This window comes from Bubalus kerabau, chromosome 6 (genome assembly GCF_029407905.1).
Source record: "Bubalus kerabau isolate K-KA32 ecotype Philippines breed swamp buffalo chromosome 6, PCC_UOA_SB_1v2, whole genome shotgun sequence".
Taxonomy (NCBI): domain Eukaryota; kingdom Metazoa; phylum Chordata; class Mammalia; order Artiodactyla; family Bovidae; genus Bubalus; species Bubalus kerabau.
In genome coordinates, this window is record NC_073629.1 from 110,381,575 (window position 1) to 110,397,848 (window position 16,274).

The following is a 16,274-nucleotide window of genomic DNA, read 5'->3' on the forward strand; positions in this document are numbered from 1 at the left end:
TAAATTTCCAACCAGTAGGAATAATTCTGCTATTATCCTTCCTTTTACTTATTTCCTCCAAAGCCTAATTTTGACATGTTCTATTTCTAATTAACCAATCGTACAGATGCACTGTCATCCTTTTTCATCTATGCTAGAAAAAAAGAGGGAGACATTTAGAATATATCTTGCTGCCTGAAAGAGAAAAGATTCCCTAAAGACAGAGAAATAACCATTTTACTTTTCCTATTTCCTTGGTGAGTTGGCTCTATCTTTCTATGCAGTCTTCTTTAGTAAAGAGTAATTAGAAAAGGCCACCAATAGATATTTACAAAAGGGTCAATATGCTGGAGGGGGAGAGGGTAGCCTATCACATAATTTCTGGCAAGTTACCATTGACTTTGGGGGTTTACTACCGTACTCGTACCCTTGCTAAAAAGTTCAGCAAACTCGCTGTTTTATGTGCCATATTACCTTCAACACAGCTGAGAACTGAAAGGGTTACTTCTGTTAAAAACTGTGTTTTTAAACCTACAAAATACATTTGGTGAGCATTTACTTAGATACTTAACTTGAATAAAAGCTATATTTGGTTCCCTTGGACCAGATTCAGGACAACAAATAACATTATTTATATGAAACGGTCATACTCTTGGAGTTCTAAAATAATTTATCTTTTAAATTTTTAGCCTCATGCTATTTGAAAAATAAAAGTCTACAGCACCATCTTCTGAAAAGGCACTTTCTAAGAACCGCCTTGCTTTAAAAAATGATTTAAAAATTTAATTCAGCGTCTACCCTGAAGAACATCTTTGCTTTAATGATACCCTAACATAGATACAGCATTAGAGTCTGGTTACCTCAGATATTGATTTCAAAAAGGAAGTGAGACCAATGGCTGGATGGATGATTCGATAGCATCTTAATTTTGTCATTCTGTTGGCTACCTGATACTTCAAGAGGGCTTCTCATTGGTAAATCTCAACCCTCAATATGAAATTTATTAACCTTCTATCTTTAATTCAAATTAAAATCTTTACTTTCCATACTTCAAGAGCAAAATATTCTTACAACAATGTAAAAATATAGCACACTATCTTTGATGGGTAAAGAAGAATAAAATTCAACTAGTAGTGGATAATATTAGCACAAGCTTTGACCACTGTATCTCAGTTAAAAGAAATTATTTTGATCAACATGGAAAACTATAAACTGAAATGTACCACTTTTAAAAGCAGGAAAAAGTAAAAAATATTTTTCCCTTTGAGGCTATATATATATATATAGAGAGAGAGAGAGAGAGAGAGACTGAATTTTTCTTCCTGTGAGTCAGCTTAGGTTTCACTAATCACAGTATCATTTCTAGTATTGCCACTGATCACAAATGTTCTTAGTATATGTAGGAATTTTTTTAAATGATTTTTTTGGAGAAAATTCTCACTTTCCCATCTATGTACTGATTTTACACATTATTCTTTGCTTTTCGACTCCTATAGAATCACAAAGTGCTTTATATGATCAAATGAGAGGAGAAAAGGAAAATACAGACAGACTCTAGAGTCAGGGTTATACTGCCACTCACAAAGGTCTCACTTGGTATAAAGTCTCGCAAGTATTGTTATTGAAGCTTTAGGATATCCATGAATTCTCAAAAAGAATGAAAAGGATTAAAAAAGCCAAAATAAAGATACCAGTTCAATGGTGTCTTTTTACAGCTTGACTGGATAACTCACAAAAGAATTTAAGTAGCAAGTTACTGTTAGTGGCAACTTGTCTTTAAAAAGTATTCAACAGGAAAACATCTAAGAGGATGAATTAAAATAACTATTTAAACCAGGTTAAATGATACTGAATAAAATTTACGCAGACCTGTCAGTTAAGCCTCTTGGAAAAACATCACTATCAAATTTTAATAGCAAGACTACAAAATATTCTAGCTGCATCCAAGTGGCTAGCTTCATGAATTTCATAAAAATCACTACCTATGGTAAATTCATATTGGCCTCTGAATCAAATACCCACAAAATTTCTTGGATAAGAGTCTCTAATTCCTAGTCTATAATTCATCAGAAATAGATCCTTCAGATTTATTACTGGCATTCTGAGTGTTCACCTTTTCCTTAAACATTGAGATCCTCTGCCAATCATTTCTAAGGAACGGCAACTCAGCTTTTATTCTCCTAGACATAGCTTAAGTCTGTCATGACTAAGCCTGTCATGAGGTCTGTCATACTAAAATCCATTAGAGAATATGTAAGTAAACTTTAGGCAGTGGTGGGTCATTAGAGAACCTATTATACTATTATAGTTTGGAAAACTAATATAGGTGTTTAGAAGGCTAGGAGTCTCCATGCTGGAAGGAAGAGATGAATCTTTATCAAGTGCCTTTTGAAACACCCAGTATACTCCTACTAGAATCCCACCTAGACCCTTTTCAAGGAAGATAAATAAATTAATAGGTTATAACCAGGAAGATTTTCATAGACAAATACTTTTTCTGAGAAATGTGTTAAAAGGTAAATATTAAGAAAAAAATAAAGGGCATCTGTATGTCTGTGAAAATAAGCCAAAAACCAGTACTAAGGAGGCTGAGGTACCCTTTTTCAAAACTCTTAAAGTAAAAATCCACATTTCTAAAACAAAGAAAGAGTATCCTGACATTAAATTGAACCTAAATTGGCAGCACCCTTTGTTATCTTGATATTTCATGTTCTTAAATCTTATTTAGGAAAAAAAAAAAAAAAAGTTTAACACCAGCCTTGAATCCTGCTCATCTCCTTACTGTTTAGTGCAGTAACTGTCAGACTCTACTTCATTAAATAAATATAGCAGCTACAGTATTATAAATGCATGGTCCTCAATGCCATTAACTTGATACTGTAATATAAAACATGTATCAGCACTTTACATATTTGCCATCCAGAATATACATTAAGCTCCCAATTCTTCTTCACATGAAAATCTATTATACCAATTGCTGGGACTGACATTTTAAAGTCACTCCTATATCACAGAAAACAGCAGAGAAATTTAGCATTCACTGTATGTATAGTTAGTGAGCAAGGGCAGGAACAGAAAGGTCACTGTTGAGTTTCATGACCATTTAAACTCAAAACAATCTTTTTTTCCTCCTTTTTTTAAATAAAAAAGATCAGTGATTCTACACCGGAAGTACAATAACAATTAAAACAAATTTCAAAAAATATGTGCCATTTAGTCTTTTATCTTAAAATTCTAAGCACAAAGTTTCTTATAATTAAGTTTGACACACCAATTTGTTAGTAAGCAAAATAGAAATATACTATACATATTCTTTCAAGTTAACCAACTTTAAACTAGCAATGTTGAAACTCTAAAAGCACCCTTTATAAAGAACTCATTTCAAAGGTAAAGCTTTATGTTAAAAAAAATTTTTTTTCCTCTGTAAAAGTCCTTCTAAATAGATTTAAATTGTGGGCTTTACTTTAGCACATGTGAGATTAGGTGACTGAAATTAGGTAAAGCAGGTAAACAGGGGGAAATTATCTACAGTTCTTCCCTAGGCCCTAAAGTCTCCCACATGCATCTGTGAAACTCCCACTGATAAAGGAAGATGCTTTACTCATACTGAGCAAACATACGCCATCAGGTTTTTACCATCTAAGATACACTATTTCCTTCTCATGTCTATGTTCTGGATTATATTCAGTGAAACTTCAATGTAAAAAAAAAAATACAACCTTTATAGACATTTTTTGGAGGAGGAGAGGCGGTTGGGAGAAAAATGTATATACTACACAAACATTACCTTATGTAAAGAGCTTTGAAACAGTGTTGTAAATTGCATCTCAGCAACTTCAATATAATAAACATACAAAATACAGTACTTTCTTAATTTTCTGGCAGGGGGACAAAAGATTTCATACCTGTTGGAGGACATGGGCTCAGATTTTAGGCTCAAAATACAGTAAATTGGCATTACATGGATAACAGGTAAGAGAGAAACTAAAGAGCTAATCCATTTGTTTTCATGTGCAGATGGAATTCTGAAAGGTTAACAACAATGCCCACTGGAAACAATCTGTAATATCTACACTCTGAACCAGTGCAAAAAAAAAAAAAAATTTAAATGCAATTTTCATGAGTTACAAAGTGCAAAGCTCCCTTGAATCCAAGGTTACTGATAAACTCGGTTTTGACAGCTTTATAGTATTTTTTACTATCTTAAAGTGAAGTTAATAAAAACAAAAGTTCTGCAAAAAAGTTTTTCAACATTTCAGTGATTTAACTCATTTCAAATGATCAAAGTCCTAACTTTCTTTGTCACCATCTCCCTAATTTTAAAAGGAAAGTTACACTAGTGATGAATTAGCAAATAAAGTTTTAAAAATATCATTTTATATTTTCCTGACACATTTTAGTAAATGAAAACTGGCAGCTTACCAGTATGATTCTTCAATAAACACGAGCTCTTTTCAAAAATTTAAATGTCTTCTATATCTTAAGCTAGTCATTGTCATTAATTAAATCAAAGTTCTTCAACTTTATTTCTAATATTCAAGGTCAAGACTCATTTAGGAAATTTAACTTCCTTCATTTTCATAATGATTTTTAAAAGACATGATTTAAACTTGAAAATTATAAAACTTTCCTTCTGAAATTAAGGCTGTATTACTTTGCCCTTTTAAAATTACAGAGGTGCCTGTTTCTCCCATGATTTGTGGTAAAGATGTAAAACAGACACAGCTTTCTTTTTAAAACTGCTTATTGCACTAAAAGAGAGCAAAAACATATTGTCAGTTCTTAAAATAAACATGATTATATTTCTATAAAAGATGTTGCCAATATGATTCTATAATTATTAAAGCACTATTCTAATAAATATAAAAGAAAAGGAAGCTATACTTCAAAACACATACATATATGTTTATATATACAACACATATATATAAAAATATATATATGAAAATCACATTAAGGTATGAGAGGCAGCAAGTAAACTAGCAAAAAAAAATTAAAAGAAATCTCAATAACCCTTCTCTCTACCCAATTTCAGAGACCTCAACCCTACACGATTCCAATCATGTAAAACATTTACCCTTTATAAAAGCTTTAAGGGATTTCCATGTATGACACATAGAAACAGAAGACTTTAGAACAGTAGCATCAGTTATAGAGAGAGTTACAACTTTTGACAAGTTTTTTTTTTTTTTTAATAGCAGCTTGAACAAATTCACTAAAGAAAAAGAATGGTTTAGGTGCTACTGCTTATGTACACATTGCACAAACGGCAAACGTAAGTTGAGGGCTGGAGGGGGCAGACATTCACTCTCACAAAACCATATTTTATATATATATGTATATATAAAATAATTTTGTTTCTTAGGAAAGCAATACCAAGAGTTGAGGACTCAAAATTGTGTATGAGACAAGAGATAGGAGTAGGGTGTGCAAAATAAAAATCTAATTGGCCATGCTTCATATTCAAATGAACCAGATACATGAATATTTGAATGTCACTGGTAGCATCAGGGAAAAAAAATGTAGGTGATGAAGCGAGGGAGGTAGAGAGAAAAATGAAAGTGGCAGTGGGAGAATAATAAAAGGGAAAGACGGATCCCCCACGGAATGAACTATAAAGTATATACAGGGATACATATATATCTACTATCAGTGTAGATTCAGATATATATGCATATGCAGTATGCATGTATATATGTAAAATATACAGATAACTTTTACAAGAATACATGAATGCACATTAATTTTTTTGCACACATCATTGTGAACAATCACTTTGATTATTCATATAGGTGTAGTTTTTTAAAAAAGAAAACCTTCATTTACTTTTTCTTTACTTTTTTTTTTTTTTTTTGCAAAGAGTTGTGCTGCCAAGCAACTTGAGGTAAAGGCATTAAAAGGGTTAGACTACAAGAAAGTGAAAACAAAACAACCGCGATACTTCCTACAGGAGACCGCACAAAAAAGCAGTTGGCTGGTTTCATATTGCATAATGGTGCTGTGTTCCTTGATGAAGTAAACAATCTTCCTGTATCAACATAAAATCAGACCCTGGCCCCCACACAGTGTTGGTTTCTGTATGGCTGGAGGCATCCTCACCCAGCTGACTCCACTGGAAACATAAGTTGTATGTCGATTCATCTTCCAGTTCTTCCTCTCAGAGAATATTCTTAGACTTTTTAAGCAAAGTACATTGTGCGTAAGGTATCTTGGTGAATCTGTACAGCCTTGGCAAGAGCTTGTGGATCTCGTCCATTGCTCTGTCCTGAAACGTGACTTCCTTCAGCACTGTAAGAAAAGTGGCAATGAGCACAAAACCAAACCCTATTCTGATGTAATAATTCTGAAGAATATTATTTGTAGAAAAATTTTTAAAATTAAAAACAAAGAGGCCAGTGTAATGAACCCTGACATGTCTGTCATCTAGTTTCAATAATTATGAACTCAACGCCAATTCTGTTTTACTTTTCTCACCTCCCCAGGATTATTTAGAAGCAAATCCAAGACATCCTACAATTCTGTCTGAATATATCACTTTTATTACTGATAATCTCTCCCCTGAACTAATGGTAAAGCAACAAAATCACTACATCACACTATTAGTAATAAGCCTAGACTGTACATCTTAATAGGAACCCTCACCTTGGACAATTAGTTCTATCAGTGCTTTTTATTTGGCTCACTGACTCTTTTAATAGCCTGTGGAATGTTAATTCTCAGTGGCAGTACTTTATGGCAAATAGAGAGGCACATATATGCTCACTTACACATAAACACTTAAAAAGACATTTCCCAAGAAAATCCTAACACACAGCGTATTTGGATTTTGGTGAGAATCTGTGCTTGTTACGCGTCTATATTACCTGTCATGTTCTTTGTCCACGAGATGATATCTGGCTCTAAACGCCACCAGGTGAGCATAATACGCTGGTGCAGGTATAGAAACAGAGCGTGTACAGCGCACGTAAGTGTGGCAGAGCTGGTAAGTTAGCAGCTGAAGTTCATCTGCAGTAAAGCAGTTATCATCCCATAAAACATGATAGTGTGAAGGTCGGCTGGTACCCTAAGGAGGCAACGGAATATTCTGCTGATTTCTAAACTTCTAAATAAATATTTACCACAGCTTTGTACATTAACAAAATACATCTTAGTTTAATAATCCAGTGGGGGGGAAAAAACCACAAAATTTAGCTGATTCTGGGTATATATCCAAAAGAAGTAAAAACAGGGACTTGAACAGATGTTTGCACACCTGGGTTCAAAGCAGCATAATTCTCAATAGCAGGAGGTGGACACAATTCAAGTATCCACTGATGGCTGAATGTATAATAAAGGGTAGTGTGTGTGTGTATGAGTGTGTATGTGTGTGTGTGTGTGTGTGTGTGTGTGTGTGTGTATAATGGAATACTATTCAGTCTGAAAAAGGAAGAAAAATCTGCCACATACTGTAACATGGATGAAACCTGACATTTCCAAGGCACAGTCCTTTATATTTGTGATAAAGGTCAACTTTTCTGTTTCTAAAGCTGATGTTCTTAACATGCGTGTATGTATGCTCAGTCCTGTCCCATTCTTTGTGACCCCAATGATGCGCCAGACTCTTCTGTCCGTGGGATTTTCCAGGCAAGAATACTGGAATGGGTTGCCATTTCCTTCTCCAGGGGAATCTTCCTGATCCAGGGATTGAACCAGCATCTCTTGTGTCTCCTGCACTGGTAGGCGAATTATTAACCACTGTGCCACCTGGGAAGCCTTAAATTTTCATGATGTTATGCTAAAACCAGTCACAAAAGTACAAATATTGTACAATTCATTTATATGAGGTAACTGAAATAGTGAAATTCACAGGAGGCAGAAAGTAGAATGGTGATCGCCATGGGTTGGAGGGAGGCGGGAATGGGGAAAAGTGAAAGTGAAAGTTGCTCAGTCCTGTCTGACTCTTTGCAACCCAGTGGACCATACAGTCCATGGAATTCTCCAGTAGAATTCCACTATGGAGTGGGTAGCCTTTCCGTTCTTGGGGATTTTTCCAACCCAGGGATTGAAGCCACATCTCCCACATTGCAGGCGGATTCTTTACCAGCTGAGCCACCAGGGAAGCCCAAGAATACTGGAGTGGGTAGCCTATCCCTTCTCCAGTGGATGTTCCCGACTCAGGAATCGAACCAGGGTGTCCTACATTGCAGGTGGATTCTTTACCAGCTGAGCTACAGGGAGTTAGTATTTAATGAGAACAGAGTGTCTGGAAAGATGAAAAAGTTCCCGAGAGAGAAGGTGGTATGGCTGGACAATAATGTGAATTACTTAATGCCACAGAACTATACACTTGAAAAACAGCACAACGGTACATTGTATGTTATGTGTTTTTTAAAACCCAGAACATTTAACTGAGTGCCTATATATTAGTTACTATGCTACAGACTGTGAACTGCAAAGAAAAACAAAGCAAAGTCAAAAGTTTGTCCTCTCTTGGAAAACATAATTCAGTAGAAGAGTAAAGGAAACAGAGCATCTACAATTATAGAACAACCAATAAGTGGTTACAGTATTACTGGTACTTAGTCCTGTATAAGAATACCAAAGGAAGTAACTATGAGAGTGAGCCCTGAGGGTTCTTCACCAAGAGAGGAATGAGGGATATTTGGCCTTTTGGGGGTGGGTGGGGAGAGCAGACACTAGAGAGAGTGAATGGCCTTAACAAAACACAGGGGGGCATAAAACTCCATGGCAGATTTAGGGAACAGTTAATCGACTAAGATGAAGAGAATATGGAGCCTATGGAGAAAAAAATGAAATTGAAATGAACATATGGAATGAGACTGAATGATATGCTTAGGAATTTGAACTTTTATCTGTAGGCAGCAGGGAAAGCACTGCACAGCTTTGTTTAACAGTAAAGATTTTAGGTGTGATAAGAATGGGGGTTAATAAAGTATCAATAATGTCAGTAGTAATATGGAGGATGGGTTAGAAACAGCATCATGATGGAGCAGAAAATAGAAAATCTGAATAGACTGATTACTAGTGATTGAATCAAATTGATTTTGATGATGAGTAATCAAAAATCTCTCAACAAATAAAAGTCCAGGACCAGATAGTTTTCCTGGTGAATTTTACTAAACATTCAAGGAAGAATTAACACCAATCCTCCTCAAACTTCCAAAAAATAAAAGAGGAGGAAACTCTTCTAAACTCATTTTACAGGGTTAGCTAGCATCACCCTTCTACCAAAACCAGACAAGGACGTCTCAAGAAAAGAATTACAAGTCAATATCCCTGATGAACACAGACACAAAAATCCTCAACAAAATATTAGCAAATCAAATTCAACAGTACATTAAAAGGATCATAAACCATGACTGAAAGTGAAAGTCACTCAGTTGTGTTCAACTCTTTGCTACCCTATGGACTGTAGCCTGCCAAGCTCCTCTGTCCATGGAATTCTCCAGGCAAGAATACTGAAGTGGGTAGCTGTTCGCTTCTCCAGGGGATCTCCCCAGCCCAGGGATTGAACCTAGGTCTCCTACATTGTGGGCAGATTTTTTACAGTCTGAGTCACCAGGGAAGCCCAGATTTATTCTAGGTTGTGAGGATGGGTCAATATCTGCAAATCAGTCAATGTGATTTGACCACATTAACAAAATTAAGGATAAAAATCATATGATCATTTCAATAGAGGCAGAAAATACATTTGACAAAATTCAACACCCATTTATAATGAAAACTCTCAACAATGTGGGTATGGAGGGAACATACTTCCTTTTTTTCATGGACATGCTTTGCAGCATGGGGGGCCTTAGTTCCCCAACCAGGGATCAGATCTGTACCCACTGCAGTGGAAGCATGGAGTCTTAACCACTGGACTGCCAAGGAAGTCCCAAGACTGCTCTTTTTGATTTCAGAGAAGTTTGAAATTATAATAAATCTGGGAAGACATGTAAAGAATGGTCTTTGGTCCCTGTGAAATATTCCTGGTTATTTGCTGACTAGAGTTAATTTTCAATTTGGTGTACCCCCAAAATACTGGTCCCTAAAGTTTCTGGTTAAATACATTGGAGAAATAGTCCTGTCTTGAAAATTTATAATAACCATTTGCATGTGAATAGCATCCAAAAGTTCTAAAGTAAAAAAACAAACAAACAAAAAAACCCCCACCTGTTTAATCAGCATTTCTAAAATTTACATGAACAGACAATCTTTTTCTCCCCTCTGTTATATTTATTAAGAAGTTATAGCAGTAGTGTTCAGATACATGGAGGGAAACATAAGGTTAAAATATGTACTCAAATGATACAGATTTTAACTCAGAAGGTACTTTTAACTTTGTTTTGTTGATTGTTACCACCCACCATAAAAATGTACCACACTGATTGTAAAGAGGAGCAGATGTAAGAACATATATAAATGAATGGGACAATAATTTTAAAGCCCTAAGAGTGAAACCGGGGTTAGTGTATGTGGAACATATAAAACTTTAAGATATACAGTTAGGTGCACCTTCCTGAAGTTTCTATTTTAATCAATAGCAAGTAAACTAACATAGTTTAGGGCTACAGATGCCTCTCGGACATCACGGGAATGTGGATTCACTCTCTGTTGCTGAGCAGTTTGAGAAGCACTGAATTACAGCTTATGTGCTACTAAGTATAGCTAACAAATTGACAAAAAGCTTTTCTGAAAATAAAAGACTTAAAAAGCTATGTAACAGAAACTTAAAGTTTGTAATTCTACAACTAAACTCTCTCACATGCTCAATATCTGCCAATAAATGACGAAGTGTTCTATGAAGTATTATTATCAAAAAGAATATATCAAAGGAACAGTCAGGTTACATTAAATTGAAGACCCAGTTTCGGGAGATGACTTCCATTAAACTACTTATATTCTGGTATTTTCATAGAAATAAGTCCTTCTCAATGTGAAAAAGGGGATACGATTTAGTTACTGAGAGTTTCATCTAACTTCAGACGGAAACAATCTGAAGTGTGGAAAAGAATATTTCTTTCTCCTTTTTCTGAGATGCAGAAGAATGGAAGTTCTTGAATTACTTCACCCAAAGTCTGGGCTTACCTGTATCCCAGCATGACTACAGAGGTAAAAATCAAACTCATACGGGTGGGTAATGTCTGTGTCCACCGTCGTTCCAGCTGGGATGTTGCCACTTCTTCCGACCTAGATTCATTTGGTCAAAATTTAAACAAACAAGTCAAAGGTAAAGAATGTATCTGAAAGCACTTGTAAAAAGATATAAATACACAGGCTGATCCCATGCTTCACTACTTCCAGCCTGAAATAATACTTGAGAAGGTATTAAGAGCAGACCTCATTCTAGTCCTAGTTCCTATTCTTAAAAGTTGCTAAAAGTGAGAGCTGATCAACAAAGTGTTATTCATCTCCATGGATGCTTAGCTGGTAGTTGATCCCAATATGGGCTGAACACTTAAAAAAATTGTTTTAGGAAGTAACTTTAAGTGCTCCAATTTATAACATCCGTGCATGGCAGGTTCTCTGAATATGTAATTCTTATGAAAATTAGCATTTTTCTCAGAGAATCCTATATTTTTAGAGTGAAAGGATGCTGACAACAACATAAGTAAGCTAGAGTCACCATTTGGTAGCTATTTATATGTCAGGATTTTACATACATTATTTCTAATTCTGATAATCCTGCAAGTTAAACATTCCCATTTTGGGGCAAACTATGGCTCAGGAATATAAAATAACTTGCCCAGTAGCATACAGTAAAGGCCAGGACAGTCAAACATGGAAATGACTACAAAGGCCTTATTTCTTTTATTTCATATTAGCAGGTTCAACATCTTATAAGGAAATAGACACCATGATTGTCTCTAAGTAATACATGATGTGAACGAAACAGGTAGAAGTTCCTGATAATGAAAGGCTCCTAACAAAACAATTTAAAATGCATATATATACTTACCTCTAGCTCCTTATCCCTAACACATTTAAAATCATTAATTATAAGTCGAGGTTTACAAGGCTAACAAATCAGAAACTATCTTCTACTGACTCAGATATTCTTTCTGCCATGTGAGGGCCCACCACCAGGTGCGGGCTTCAGTTACAGCCTTGCAGGGCAGCCAGCTAGCCTTCCCCAAGTCACAAAACAAAGAAAATAGTTCACAGTCTTACTAAATTACGCCTATTCTTAACACCCAGATCTCCTTATTAACACATATAAACAGTTTCACTCTGTTTACAGGGGCAGCAGAATGCCTGGGATCATATCACAGCACCACCGAGTTTCTAGTCATGAGATCTAGGACACAGTGCTTTCCTTGCTGTGCCTATTTCCTCATTTATAATGATCTCTCATCTATTATGATTAGGAGGTATTGAGAGCAAAGGTGAAAGAGAAGCAAATAAATGAAGGAAAGGCACAATTAAACACCAGTTGCAAGAAATCATTAAATCTAACTTAGATTTTCCTAATCCAACTTCTGAAGAAAGCTTTGGTTTCCTAGGTATAGAAATGTAGCTAGTAATTTGGGGCAAAGGACTTTAACAACACGGAGGCCAGAATAAAACTACCATTACTGCTATGAGAGGTGTGGTAAAGGACAGTATTAAAAGCACCCTGGAGCCAGACTGCCTAATAAGCTTGCCTAATTTGAGTCCCAGCTCTGCCCAGTACTAGCTTTGTAACCTTGGGAGGTTATTTAACCTCCATGTGGCACACTTTCCTCCTGTGAAAATTGGGGATAATAATAATAAAGTTCCTCATAGTGTTGTTTGTGAGGACTAAATGAGTTAAACTTATAAAGAAGACCCAGAACAGTGCCTGTCATCATGCCCTCTTTCTCTATCACAACAACCATTACCACCATCCTACAACTAGTTAACTTCCACCGAGTGCTCAGCATGTGCTAAGCACCATTCTAAGTATATTAACATGTTTTAATTAAAAAAAATTCTTTCAAAAACCCAAAATAATGCAAATATTAATGCTATCCAAACCTTGTTTAGGAAAAAAAAAACAGGCACAGAGATTTTAAGTTATTTGCCTGAAGTTATACAACAAGTGCAATCAAAGACCAGGTATCAAAATATATACCAAAGACAAGACACACTCCTCTCTTTCTCAGTCTTTTCTAATGATCCCCCTTCCCAAGAGGACACTAACCCTTGCAGTCCTCAGATTTCTCTGCTCTAAGGTTCGCAAGATGGAGGCAAAACACTGGAAATGAGTTAGCTTGCATGAATTTTCACTAATCACTCTAGAATGTCCCTCATTTGTAAAATTAATTTTTATAAGAGATTTTGAAACTAGGATGTAACTTTTTTCTTCTGAACACTGAAGGAAAATATGAATGAAAAGAATAATTTAAAAACTCTAAATTTCTTCACAACAACAAAAAAGTATAATGGGATTCTGAACATTTGGAGTGCTCCCAGAAATTCTAGGAGGTTAAAAAAATTATCTTGTTTTGATGCCTCTATACTCATAAGCAAGCTGTTTTGTTGTAACCTACTACCATATGTTAGAAATCCTGCTGTTGGCAGAGAGCCTTTGTTAAGTGCTCTATGAACCATATGATATAACCTTTGCTTGGGACAATAAGTGTTACAACAGATGCAAGATTACCCTTTCAGTTCTATCAGCACAAAACAGTCGAGTGTGGTGTCTCTTCTGAACTACAATGTAGGTTATTCCAGGTTGATAGTCTTTCTCCAAACTGATGCAGGCTTCTCGAATTGCTAGGAGTTCATAATATAATACCTAGAGAAGATTAAATGGGAAGATTTGATAGAATCCGTTCTATACATACTTCAAAGTAAGATACTGATTTAGACTCAGTTTAATTCATTAATTTATAGCTAACTATACTTCTCTTATTTTATCCTGACTAATACCAGAGCATGGTCTTAGCGATCAAGGTTTACACATCCACAATAAACACTTTAAAAGGAAAAATCTAAGGAAGGGTCAAAATTTGACTGTAGGAGCTCTCAACTTAATTAAGGCTTCTAACTTCAGAACTAGACACCACATTATAAATACAGTACCTGATATAACCATAGTATGGGAGAATCCCGGGCAACCAACCTGCCTGAACTGCCCCTCTGAAACACCATCCCGATAGAAGATGATACGAGTAGGCTTGAACCGAGTTGACTTATAAAACTGAATGAGAAGTTCTCGGACCATGGAGGCGAGGTCCTGGATGATCTCCTGTCGGGGTCTCTGAACTCTTACAGTAGCACAGTATCTGCTTGGGTGGGCATCCATACTACCTACAACCTAGGTTGGAAGAAGTAAAGAAAAAAAATAGAAATTAAGGTAATCAAAAGTGTATCAGTATCAATTTTACCATAAAAAATTGGGAAAAAAGTACCTAGATTTCATTTAAATGTGTATTTTACTATAACCTTAACAATCATTGTTTATTTTGAAAGTAATGAAAACAGACGATTCCAGTGACAAACAGAATAAGTGAAGAACAGAATAAAAGACCCAGTCTAGGGTCGAAAACTATTTTCCTCTAAGTAGGCTGCACTTTACATTTAACAATTTGATTCTAGTTTACAGATGTTGCTGGTAAACCTAAATACTGGTAAAGATAGAGAAAAAGATGTATATAAAGAGAACAAGAGGAAGAAGAAAAGTAAAAAAGAGGATCCATTCAAACACCTGCGCTTCCCTGATAGCTCAGTTGGTAAAGAACCCTCCTACAATGCAAGAGACCCAGGTCTGATCCCTGGATGGGGACGATCCCCTGGAGAAGGAAATGGCAATCCACTCCAGTATTCTTGCCTACAAAATTTCATGGACAGAGAAGCCTGGCAGGCCATAGTCCATGGGGTCTCCAAGAGTCAAACATGATTTAACAACTAAATCACCACCATTCAAACACCTGATTTCTCTTACAGTTTAGCAAACCACTAAAGATTTTGGCATCCTCTTTTGGGGGCTTCCCTGATAGCTCAGTTGATAAAGAATCTGCCTGCAATGCAGGAGACCCTGGTTCGATTCTCGGTCGGGAAGATCCCCTGAAGAAGGGTAGGCTAGCCATTCTAGCATTCTCGGGCTTCCCTGGTGGCTCAGCTGGTAAAGAATCCACCGGCAATGTGGGAGACCTGGGTTCGATCCCTGGGTTGGGAAGATCCCCTGGAGAAGGGAACGGCTACCCACTCCAGTATTCTGGCCTGGAGAATTCCATGGACTGTTTAGTCCATGGGGCTGCAAAGAGTCAGATATGACCAAGCGACTTTCACTTTCTTTCACTTTAAGAACTGTTCAGTTCAGTTCAGTTCAGTTGCTCAGTTGTGTCTGATTCTTTGAGACCCCATGAATCGCAGCACGCCAGGCCTCCCTGTCCATCACTAACTCCCGGAGTTCACTCAAACTCACGTCCATCAAGTCAGTGATGCCATCCAGCCATCTCATCCTCTGTCGTCCCCTTCTCCTCCTGCCCCCAATCCCTCCCAGCATCAGAGTCTTTTCCAATGAGTCAACTCTTCGCATGAGGTGGCCAAAGTACTGGAGTTTCAGCTTTAGCATCATTCCTTCCAAAGAAATCCCAGGGCTGATCTCCTTCAGAATGGACTGGCTGGATCTCCCTGTAGTCCAAGGGACTCTCAAAAGTCTTCTCCAACACCACAGTTCAAAAGCATCAATTCTTCAGCATTCAGCCTTTGTCATAGTCCAACTCTCACATCCATACATGACCACAGGAAAAACCATAGCCTTGACTAGACGGACCTTTGTTGGCAAAGTAATGTCTTTGCTTTTGAACATGCTATCTAGGTTGGTCATAACTTTCCTTCCAAGGAGTAAGTGTCTTTTAATTTCATGGCTGCAATCACCATCTGCAGTGATTTTGGAGCCCAGAAAAATAAAGTCTGACACTGTTTCCACTGTTTCCCCATCTATTTCCCATGAAGTGATGGGACCGAATGCCATGATCTGTTACACTTCCTAAATTTTTAAAAGAATTTTTCCTCTTTTACTGCAATGCCCTAGATAAAAAGTCCTGACTCTATACTCAGTCTTATTGTGTTGTATTTATGCTTTGTATCTGGTCACTGGAGAAGTTAGTATTGGTTCTGAGAGTAGCTATCTTAATTTTTACTTTCTGTGTCTTAATATTGTTGTGTTTGCAGCCCATGCATTGCAGTTAGAGAGTAGCCCCACTCACTGCAACTAGAGAAAAGCCTTTGCAACAACGAAGACCCACAACAGCCAAAAATGAAAATTAAGAAATAAATAAAGGTAGGCAAGAGATAGAAGAGGCAGATGTTAAGAGAAGCAGTATTAAAGATTTCAAGTGCAA

The 16,274-nt window shown here is 36.5% G+C and overlaps 1 protein-coding gene across 2 annotated transcripts in view; it reads right to left on the reverse strand.

Annotated features, from left to right (window-relative positions):
• Positions 1-2,890: 2,890 nt before the first annotated feature.
• AGO3 (argonaute RISC catalytic component 3) overlaps positions 2,891-16,274 on the reverse strand; it is a 119,235-nt gene continuing 105,851 nt past the window's right edge. For both annotated transcript variants that reach the window (XM_055586410.1, XM_055586411.1), the window contains exons 15-19: positions 14,048-14,242; positions 13,586-13,720; positions 11,050-11,151; positions 6,843-7,042; positions 2,891-6,267 (exon numbers count right to left, since the gene is read on the reverse strand). In XM_055586410.1, the coding sequence (XP_055442385.1) occupies positions 6,159-6,267; positions 6,843-7,042; positions 11,050-11,151; positions 13,586-13,720; positions 14,048-14,242 (741 nt within the window). In that variant the 3' untranslated portion in view covers positions 2,891-6,158. The remainder of the gene's footprint in view (positions 6,268-6,842; positions 7,043-11,049; positions 11,152-13,585; positions 13,721-14,047; positions 14,243-16,274) is intronic.